General features: G+C 39.4%; 2 protein-coding genes across 4 annotated transcripts; both read left to right on the forward strand.

Moving 5' to 3' along the window:
• The first annotated feature begins 2,039 nt into the window (after window positions 1-2,039).
• On the forward strand, window positions 2,040-6,602 carry r3hdm4 (R3H domain containing 4). 3 transcript variants are annotated; one of them, XM_077024402.1, is made up of 8 exons: window positions 2,040-2,258; window positions 3,214-3,368; window positions 3,618-3,736; window positions 3,814-3,928; window positions 4,082-4,167; window positions 4,492-4,565; window positions 4,666-4,721; window positions 4,862-6,602. In XM_077024402.1, the coding sequence occupies exons 1-8, from the start codon at window positions 2,221-2,223 to the stop codon at window positions 4,963-4,965; spliced, it is 747 nt and encodes a 248-aa protein (XP_076880517.1). In that variant the 5' UTR covers window positions 2,040-2,220; the 3' UTR covers window positions 4,966-6,602. The 3 variants fall into 3 exon arrangements, with proteins under 3 accessions (XP_076880517.1, XP_076880515.1, XP_076880516.1); XM_077024400.1 differs by having other exon boundaries at window positions 2,043-2,258; window positions 4,480-4,565; XM_077024401.1 differs by lacking the exon at window positions 2,040-2,258 and adding an exon at window positions 2,265-2,915 and having other exon boundaries at window positions 4,480-4,565.
• Window positions 6,603-6,769: 167 nt separating this feature from the next.
• Window positions 6,770-9,335, forward strand: LOC143528369 (G-protein coupled receptor 54-like). The gene is made up of 5 exons (XM_077024083.1): window positions 6,770-7,333; window positions 7,508-7,632; window positions 7,837-7,972; window positions 8,152-8,390; window positions 8,710-9,335. Exons 1-5 carry the CDS (start codon window positions 7,117-7,119, stop codon window positions 9,055-9,057), a joined length of 1,065 nt encoding a protein of 354 aa, XP_076880198.1. The 5' UTR covers window positions 6,770-7,116; the 3' UTR covers window positions 9,058-9,335.
• The last annotated feature ends 968 nt before the right edge of the window (window positions 9,336-10,303 follow it).

Consider the following 10,303-nt stretch of genomic DNA (forward strand, 5'->3'; position numbering starts at 1 on the left):
GAGGTAGGAAGCACATGTAGGCAAGCGTAAAAGAGAGGGCGGTGTGAATTAGACTGTCTCTCAAATGTTCTGGTGGTCAGGGCACACAGTTGCCTCCAGGAAGACGAGGCTGGGTGTACATTTGTGTTAGAAATATACAGCACGGTTTCATTGACCTGCCACTGGAAATGTTAATATTCTCCCTGCTCTAGCCCAAACGAAAAGTTCATAAAGGTTGTTAATTAGCTGAGGAGTCGAATAAGGTGTACTGAGACCAGGGAAAACACTTCAACGTTAATATGTAAGGAAAAGGACATAGCATAAATGGACAGCTATTTAATATACAGTCATGGCCAAAAGTTTTGAGAATGATACAAATATTAATTTTTACAAAGTCTACTGCTTAAGTGTTTATAATGGCAATTTGCATATACTCCAGAATGTTATAAAGAGTGATCAGCTTAACAGCAATTAATTGCAAAGTCAATATTTGCCTAGAAAATGAACTTTATCCCCCAAAACACATTTCAACTTCATTGCAGCCCTGCCTTAAAAGGACCAGCTAACATTGTTTCAGTGATTGCTCCATTAACACAGGTGTGGGTGTTGATGAGGACAGGGCTGGAGATCAATCTGTCATGATTAAGTAAGAATGACACCACTGAACACTTTAAAAGGAGACTGGTGCTTGGCATCATTGTTTCTCTTCTGTTAACCATGGTTATCTCTAAAGAAACATGTGCTGTCATCATTGCACTGCACCAAAATGGCCTAACAGGGAAGAGTATCGCAGTTAGAAAGATTGCACCTCAGTCAACAATCTATCGCATCATCAAGAATTTCAAGGAGAGAGGTTCCATTGTTGCCAAAAAAGCTCCAGGGCACCCAAGAAAGACCAGCAAGCGCCAGGACCGTCCCTTAAAAGTGTTTCAGCTGCGGGACAGACTGATATTTTGCAAAAGGTACAGGGAGTGGACTGCTGAGGACTGGGGTAAAGTAATTTTCTCTGATGAATCCCCTTTCCGATTGTTTGGGACATCTGGAAAACAACTAGTTCAGAGAAGACGAGGTGAGCGCTACCACCAGTCTTGTCTCATGCCAACTGTAAAGCATCCTGAAACCATTCATGTGTGGGGTTGCTTCTCAGCCAAGGGAATCGGCTCTCACAGTCTTGCTTAAAAACACAGCCATGAATAAAGAATGGTACCAGAATGTCCACATTCTGACAAAATGCAAGCATTGATTGTGCAAGAATGGACTGCTATCAGTCAGGATTTGGTCCAGAAGTTGATTGAGAGCCACGGAGAATTGCAGAGGTCCTGAAGAAGGGTCAACACTGCAAATATTGACTTGCTGCATTAACTCATTCTAACTGTCAATAAAAGCTTTTGTTACTCATAATATGATCACAGTTATATTTCTGTACATGATAAAAACATCTGACAAACACACATAAAAACCAGAGGGCAGCAGATCATGTGAAAATATATTTGTCATTCTCAACTTTTGGCCATGACTGTAGCATACATTTTTTCCATCCATAATTTTCAATAATTTCTGTCCTATATACGATTGAATGGATATCGGGACTGGAGCAGAATGTCTCTGTTTTAATTACTTTGTAGCTCCCTCACAGAACGAGTATAATTACTTTGCAATTTTTGCTGTCATCATGATGGTCACGCTGACCTTGTCAGTACTGCAGTAGGGTAGTGGTGTAATCAGAGAGGTGTAATCAGATTTAAAGTAATATTTCATAATATTGTTTGGGGTGTACTGGCTTTTTCTTTTGTAGTAGACATTTTTAATGTTCTATTAAAGCATACTAAATGTAAAATGAAATATAAAATGTTTCTAAAATATTAAATGCTTTTGAATACACAATGATTATTTTTCAATTTCAAGTATATATAATCGAAATGTGTCTGCAATCAATGTGCCTTCAAAGCAAATGGCAAAACATTTTAGCTAACAGAAGCAGGAAGACTACATTTATATATTTAGGTAAATATTTTATTTATAATATAACCCTATAAACTAAGTTATGTCACTTCGTTAGTAAAGAGGTGAGGTTAACTGGCCTGTTCCCCGAGTGTTAGCTAACAGCAGCTAACGTCTAGTCTTCGCAGCAGCTAGCTGTCTGGTTTCATGAGCTAAAATTAGTTTAGCTTCATTTCCACAGGACTTGTAGTATTTATTTATACAGCTTCATTCTCACAGGTCTTTCTCGACGGTTGAGACATGGTTGTTGTTAATAACAGTGAAGATCAAGACACACTGTGAGTATCTTTATGGTTCGCTGTCATAACATTGATGAGCTTTAAGGCTAGCTGGCTATCTTAACTAGACTCAGAGTAGCTCGGTTTTATTCGGTATATCCCACAGTGGAGAGCTAGCTGCTCGTTATTGTGAAGGTGCAGGTCCACTGAAGGTGGAGTAAGAGATGTGGGGAGACGTGTCCTTCACCGAGATAAAGACGCTCAGCTGGCCGCGTCCACTCGACTCTTCGGTCGGATTAGTTAGTAATAAATGACCAGTAATATATATTCGCTCGTTAGGTCGGGTTACATTGGGCTAAGAGACAGACAAGCGTCTGGGGTTTTGCTCTTAGCAGAGACGCTAACGTTAGCCACCTAGATGATTATCAGATCTCTTACAGATCTGAACAACAAAGGGATATTGGACTCAAATCTGTGTTTCTAACTCATCTATCAGACACCAGAACCTTCACCGCTGGTGTGCTGAGACCTTGACACGAGTAACATTACTAGTTGGCTGCAATACTCCTAATACCGGAAGCCTTTGTCTGTCAATGCCTCGATTAAACTATAATTCGCAAATCTAAAGGTGTTATCATTTATAAATCTACATATCAGAGACAGAAGTCAGATTTACACCATGTCCGTCCACGGTTCTGTCCAACAGCTGCACAGCAGGTTAGTGATCTAGTTTTAACCCCAACTGCGGAATCTGCCCGGTTACACAGTCGCACGTACATGAACGTAAAATTAATTCTAGTTTAGGATTAGGACAAGTATGTTTAAGTCCTCACAAGCTGCATTTCTGGGCTATTGGATTTACCACCGACTCAGTGTTTGCTAGTAAATGTAACTGCCCTCATTTTTTTTATCACAGCTGCTTGTTGGAGTGAAAGAAAATCGATCTGCGGCAAATATGAGTCCTTAATGCTAGCAGGTCATCTTTTGATTGATGGACGTGTGCTTCTGTCTTTAGCCTGAGCGAAGGGCGATGCTCCTCGCTGCCTAACTCTCCTGCTAAACGAGTCTCTCCAGCAAAAAAGAAACAGTTCTTTATCAGCCAGGCCATACGTAATTCTGACCTCACGCCCAAGGCTAAGGGCAAAAAAAGTCAGAGAAGACAAGAGAATAGTAAGTACTTCATCCTGACATTGGGAAAAGTCTTCTTATATATATATATATATATATATATATATATATTATATGCAGAATTCCACACTTTCTTGATTAAATTCTTGCTTGATTCATACCAGCAGATGCTTACTTGATTAATCATAGCTTCTTTCATTAATGTTTTAAGTTATTAACCTTTGGAAAGTTACTAAACATGTTACCGGTCTTAAGGTTCCTCTCTCATCTAATAATGTAATTGTAAAATAGCACGCTATTTGGATAATCTCCTGGAGCGGGATGAGTGCTCTAAAGATGAGACAGAGACATGTGAGACTGCCTCACCTACTGTGTTCACTGAAGCTTGCACCAATGGGAGCTATGTGGAGGTACAGCCTGTTCAGGTGATTCAGGTTATTTTCTTTTAAAGAAGAATTTTTAAATAGACTTTACCCATTTTTCTTAGTATTGGAGTGACTTCATGAACCGCTCAGGAGAAGAGCAGGAGAAACTTCTGGCCCTCCTAGAGGAGGAGGCACAAAGGAGCAACTCCAGCAAGGTCTCCAAAGACCAGAGAGAGTGTGAGGAAGCAGTCTGTCTTTACTGGCATGAACGTGCCTACGCCAATGATATCATTCTCAATCTCTTATTGTGTTAAGATCTCCGTTCATCAGATATGCATGCTGATGTTGTGCAGTTATGATGATGGTCTCTAATAGTTTCTCCTTCATCAGTGAATCCTGCCTACAGCGCTCAGGAATGCTTCCAAAGAATCGATCGAAGGTTGCGTGTGACATTGAAACGCAGGCACATTCCTATAGTGAGCCCTGTTTTGCTGTCTAATAGACTATTTATTTATTTATAATACTATGGATTTGGACCCATAGTATTGTTAACCTTGTAAATCCTGTAAAGCGCTTTGTGACAACATATGTTGTGAAAAGCGCTATACAAATATATTTGATTTGATTTGATTCATCAATATGCAGCCATTCCTCGCTAATAACCTGTCCTCTGGAAGGGGACACTGTCCACACTAATAACCTGTCCTCTGGAAGGGGACACTGTCCACACTAATAACCTGTCCTCTGGCAGGGGACACTGTCCACACTAATAACCTGTCCTCTGGCAGGGGACACTGCAGCTTTTGGAGACCAACTTGCTGACGTTCTTTGAAGCCCAGCCACACTCCATCTACATCACCAACCTTGGCAGCAGGTGCGTTTGCCAGAGTATAGAAACAGACAGGCATGTATAAGTATGCCAAAACGTGTCCAGTCTGTAGGTGAACATGTTTGGTTGTGTTCATGCCCACCAGTTTTGAGAGGCTGTTGCTTCATGCTATCTGCCAATATATGGACCTTGTCTCAGCCAGTAAGTAGATCAATCAGTAATTATAGCAGCAGTATTTAGAAGTTTGTCTTAATTAGCATTCTTCAGTTCCCTTTCATGATGATTCTGTGCTTTTTTTATGGACTTGGTATTTCATAGCATGAACATTAATATCCTTGCAGGTTCTGACTGTAACGGTGCTCGACAGACAAAGGTCGTCAACAAGCAGGACGAGTTCCTCGCCCCGTGCCCACTGCTCTCCGCGTATTTGGAACAGTCCAGCTAACTGCCACCTTCAACTGGCCAGTATGAACTTGAGAAGCAGCTTAAAATGACCAGGTTTATAAGCCTGGTGATGGCTTGTTAGAAAGGCTTAGTTTAAGAGAATGGGCCACCATGTTTTTTTTAAATACTCATGCACTTGCTACCTAAATGGTCAGTTGCTGGAACTGTAGTCAGTGGATGTAGTATTTGTACTAGTTTTTTTTTTTTTTAAGTGTTTCATACGATGAAATTTGTTTTTGATAAAACAAAGAACTACAGTCTACACTCAGATACTGCCTTGTACAAGTACTGTTTTGTCATAAAGGGCTTTTATAGGTGCTATCAGTGAATTTGCCTTTACTGGGTCTTACAATTAAATCAAAATATGTTTCATAAATAAATAAATTTATGATATCGATTTGAAATGTATCATGCAACTAAAAGTGATACTGAGTTTTGGTCTGGTAGTCTTTGTCTCCATTGTTCAGGTACAAATATAAAGCTTGTACATTTTGCCTCACAGTTTTTAGTTCTGTAATATGTATGAACTGAGATGGATTGCAGACTTAAAGTCTGTATTTTGTGAATCTGTTGCATGAATAAAACTGTTTAGCTGATGCAAAGAAGTGTTAGCAAATATTATACTGATAGCATCTTTAAGTGTCTTTTTCCAAAGCAGTTTCAAAACTTTCTCCACTGCTGTTTACAGTTTTCACAAGACCACAATGGTGTTCAGACTATTTATGATGTTCAGGATTATTTGATCAGTTAAAGTGCTAGTTTAGGCTTTGTCTAGGGTTCCCAAAGTGGAAGATAAACAAACCATTGTCATTAACCGTATTTTGGATTTGAAGAGATCCTGATGGTTAAACTCTGAAGGCATAAAAGAAATACCCATTGTATGACTACATTTTATCAGTAGTAGCAGTTTTATCATGTTGCCTCATACAGCATCACATTGTAATGTTGGATACAAAGTGTATACATTTTAGCAAAATGTTACCAAAACGGCTTTTTTTGTGATTGTATAATGATGATTTTGTGAACTTATGATGAAGCTCATATGTGCTAATTTCAGTACTAATAATGACAGATGTCAAATAGGTGATGTGCTACTTTGAGTAGGTTTAAAATGTAGGCATGTTACAGGATTGAACCTAGTTATGATCGTCTTCTCTGCGAGGCCTGTATCATCAGAGGGCTTGTAATCTCCCCCCCCCGTAGTGTTCTCATCTATGTTGACCATGACCATGATGGGTCATGTACCATCTAAAGGTCCCACTAGGCCTTACAGATGAATGCCAATTTGTCAGTGAACTGCCTTTTTGTATTATATATTTATAAATCAGCACTTATGATTACATCTGGACCAGCTTGACCAGTCAGTGGTTGCAAACCAAAGTGCAAACATTTGTGTGTGTGTGGGGGGGGTAACTTATTTTCTCAGGCATTCACCTTTATGAATGTTGATTTACACACACATTCAACACATTTGCATTCATGTAAAGCCAAGACTGATATGTTTTGTTGGGGTCTGAGAATAAGGCTATTTGGTATCACATTTAATTTAAAAATCATTTTAATGAACATTGTATAAAATGGATGCAAGCCATGAGTGTGCTGTGTATGTACTTAGAATTTAATAAATAGTCAAATAAGTATTGACTTAAATGTGTGGTTCTGACTTTACACTGTCATTTACTAGCTATGTAATGATCATTTGATCGGTTGAAACACAAAAAGTGAAGGTTCTCTAGACCATCTGAACTGGGGGTACCAGACTGGGACCAGTATGTTTGGGGGGGGGGGGGGGGGGGTGACTTAACCCCCATAAAAAGGTAGCTAGAAAGGTCTGAATACTCGCTAAATGTAGCGACAAAATCGATTAGTTGCCGCTTTATTGCCATGCACAAAAATGATGTCTCTCGCCACGCCTCATTTAGGGGGGCAAGGATGTTGTGACGGGCACTGCCCCCTACTAGAACCGCCACTGCTGTTCACATATGAGATATCGTCGGATGGGGTTTTCATATAAAAGCCCTACGTAGCAAGGAAAGGAGAGACGCTAAATTGTATCATCAGACAGAGAGATGGCGATAAAGCCTCCTCCACTTTCTTCACTGCGATATTAGCCTTCTGCTTTAAAAGAAAATCTAACTGAATCTAACTTAAGATGAATAGTTCGGTTAATTCTAGCAATGGCTCTTGTCAAACGATGTATTTCTGGGACGAGATTCCGCAAATGCACAATATACCGTATCTGGTGGATGCGTGGCTGGTGCCGCTGGTTTTTGCGCTGATTATGATCACTGGTCTTACTGGGAATTCCTTAGTTCTGTATGTCATTTCAAAGCATAAGAAAATGTGGACTGCAACAAACTTTTATATAGGTGAGTTTTTATATGCAGTTTTCCCCTATGTTATTATAATTTTCCTTTTCGTAAGTTTTGTAAATGTAATTTGTAATGTAAAACATTGTAATTGTTGATTTGACAATTGGGATTGTATAAATAAACCTAGTGCAAACTTATTGCGGGATGAAGTTAAAGCATCTTTCTCTCCAGCTAATCTGGCGATGACGGATGTCACATTCCTCATCTGCTGTGTGCCTTTCACTGCCGTGTTATACCCTTTACCCAGCTGGGTCTTTGGAAATTTCATGTGCAAATTTGTAAGCTATATCCAACAGGTGGGTTTACGCTGCACTGAATGAAGAGCTAGCAATCCCTCCAGTTATCTCATAAAAGCTTCAAATTCCAAAAGGATAACTTGAATATGACTATTCTGCAAAATACTAAATAATTCGTGAAAATAACTGCTTGTGCTGCCTTAACACGTAAAATGTTGGCTTCTTCGGCAGTCTATTGACTAATATTATTTGCATGCACAACAGGTGTCTGCACAGGCTACGTGTGTGACATTGACAGTAATGAGTGTGGACCGCTGCTATGTGACTCTTTATCCCCTACACTCTCTCCAATATCGCACCCCAAGGGTCGCCACCGCGGTCAGCCTCGCAATCTGGATTGGTGGGCAGTTATTTAATGACTTTGTGGATTATTCATAGGCTATATACTAATGTTCTAATGTGCATAGCCTATATGCACGTGACAGCAAGTTCTGCAATACTCTATAAATTGCAGAATATAGTGTTAAACTATTTTATAAGCGATAAAATACTTATAAACGACATGCTTTGTTTGCCCAGGATCTTTCTTGCTGTCAGTGCCAGTGCCGCTGTACACCCAGACGTTAGTTGGAGAATGGTATGGCCCCCAGGTGTTCTGTACCGAGCGCTTTCCCACAGCTGCGCACAAGACGTTCTTCACCATCTACAATTTCTTGACTGTGTATTTGCTCCCCCTGCTGGTGATCTGTGTGTGTTACCTAGTCATGCTGCACCAGATGAGCCGACCCGCTGTGGAACCTGTCGACAGTAACTATCAGGTAACACTTAATCAATACACTTCATCAAACATGTTGCATACAGTTAACCTTTAATCAAATAATTTATTTCTGTTAACAAATAGCTGCTTGATACATAAAAGAGAGTGTGGCATTGAATATCAGTGAAACAAACTCATGCACAGGACAATATATTTGACTTCGCTGTTTTTTAATCTTTTCCCACTGAATTTGCATTTCTGCATATTTCTATGTGTGTGTGCATCATGTTATAAATACTGCAACTACAGAATGTCTTGCTATCACATGTTGATTTGGTAATAATAAAATCCTGTATTCTTTCCTCAACCCTGCACGTCAGCTGCAGCTGCAGACTGAGCACAGTGCCGCTGTCAGGGCCAAAGTGTCCCGCATGGTCCTGGTGATTGTCCAGCTCTTCGTCCTGTGCTGGGGGCCCATCCAGCTCTTCGTCCTGGTGCAAGCCTTCAGCCCACACTTCCGCCAGGACTACCACACTTACAAAGTGAAGATATGGGCACACTGCATGTCTTACAGTAACTCTTGCATTAATCCCATAGTCTACGCATTCATGGGTGCCAACTTTCGCAAGGCCTTTAAGAGAACCTTCCATTGCCTTTTCAAGCAAAGGGTGTCTGCTGTTCAACATCTGAATGGGTTTGCTAACACTGAGATGCAGTATGTGTCATAAGGTTTCTCCTGTGTGTGTTGTGTTGCTTCTTAAGTAAAACACGGTTGGGTCCGTTTATCTTTTCTCTTTGACCTCTTGTTGTGAAAACATAATCCTGATACTTTAACCAAGTTGAGGGCACATTAGTAGTTAGTGTTGTGTGTTTCATGTTTTTGTTAGTTTATAATCTCAATTCCATGGGCTAATTAATATGGTATTTTTTATTGTGTCCTCTGTGTAGATTCAGCGAATTCTGCTTGCTAATCAGCAATTTGCAGCCTGACTAGAGTTCTTAGGCATAATTTCACTGCCACTGAATTTATATGGAATCTCTGTCCACTAGGTGGAGAAATTGTACCATAAAAGTAAGTAGTTTCTGCACGAGTTAGAACTGCTTAAAATCAAAACTCAATTTCTTTTTTTAGGAAGATGGAGTTGAAACTGAATATAAACATTTAAGAACTCACTATTTAAAAAACATGTAAATAAATACATTTCAATTAATTTAGTTTCTTTTATTTTATTTGCATAATGAAATAATCTGAATATCTTTATTGGGGAAAATCTGTTTAATTTGAGACTGTTTTTTATTTGGCTGAAAAATTTAGTGTTTTCACTGAAAGACTAGAGAACTGTATAGTCAATGAAAAGCAGCATGATTTTACTGACTTAAGACGAACACAGGCGTAACTTCAGTAATTCCGTCACAAGTCGAAAGTTGCTTTTTTAACTTAATTCACTTCAGTTTTTTTTCGGGATTCAGTTTCCCCTGTTAATTTCTAATAGGAACTATTTAGTATTAACCACTGACCTATAAACCCAAAGTCAAACAAAATAAGTCATAGCTTACTTAATAAAATGTACTACAATGTAAACAATTAATAGGCCTACCATGTTAAGTAAATCTTATGAAAAATGTAAGTCATGATTATTATGGAACATGCACAGATATCGCGTTTTTCAAGTTTTAGTTATGATAGTGAACCTCACTCATTTTGTGTGCAGCAACATAATGTCTCGATAACGTCAAAGCGTTTCCACACGTAAGGGACTTTTTGTGAATGTTGATATGAAGAGCAGGTCAAAGAGTCCGTGCTCGCTTAGGGAACGTCGCCAAAATGACACATCTAACGACGTGTGTTCTGTTAACTACTATAGACACAAGTGCCATGTATAAGACAAACTCGCACATATATCACACATTGACTTGAAGCGTTATGCATAATTCTTGTGTGAGTGCCGTTAAAATTCTTGTTCAAATCTTATA

This window comes from Brachyhypopomus gauderio, chromosome 12 (genome assembly GCF_052324685.1).
Source record: "Brachyhypopomus gauderio isolate BG-103 chromosome 12, BGAUD_0.2, whole genome shotgun sequence".
Lineage (NCBI taxonomy): Eukaryota > Metazoa > Chordata > Actinopteri > Gymnotiformes > Hypopomidae > Brachyhypopomus > Brachyhypopomus gauderio.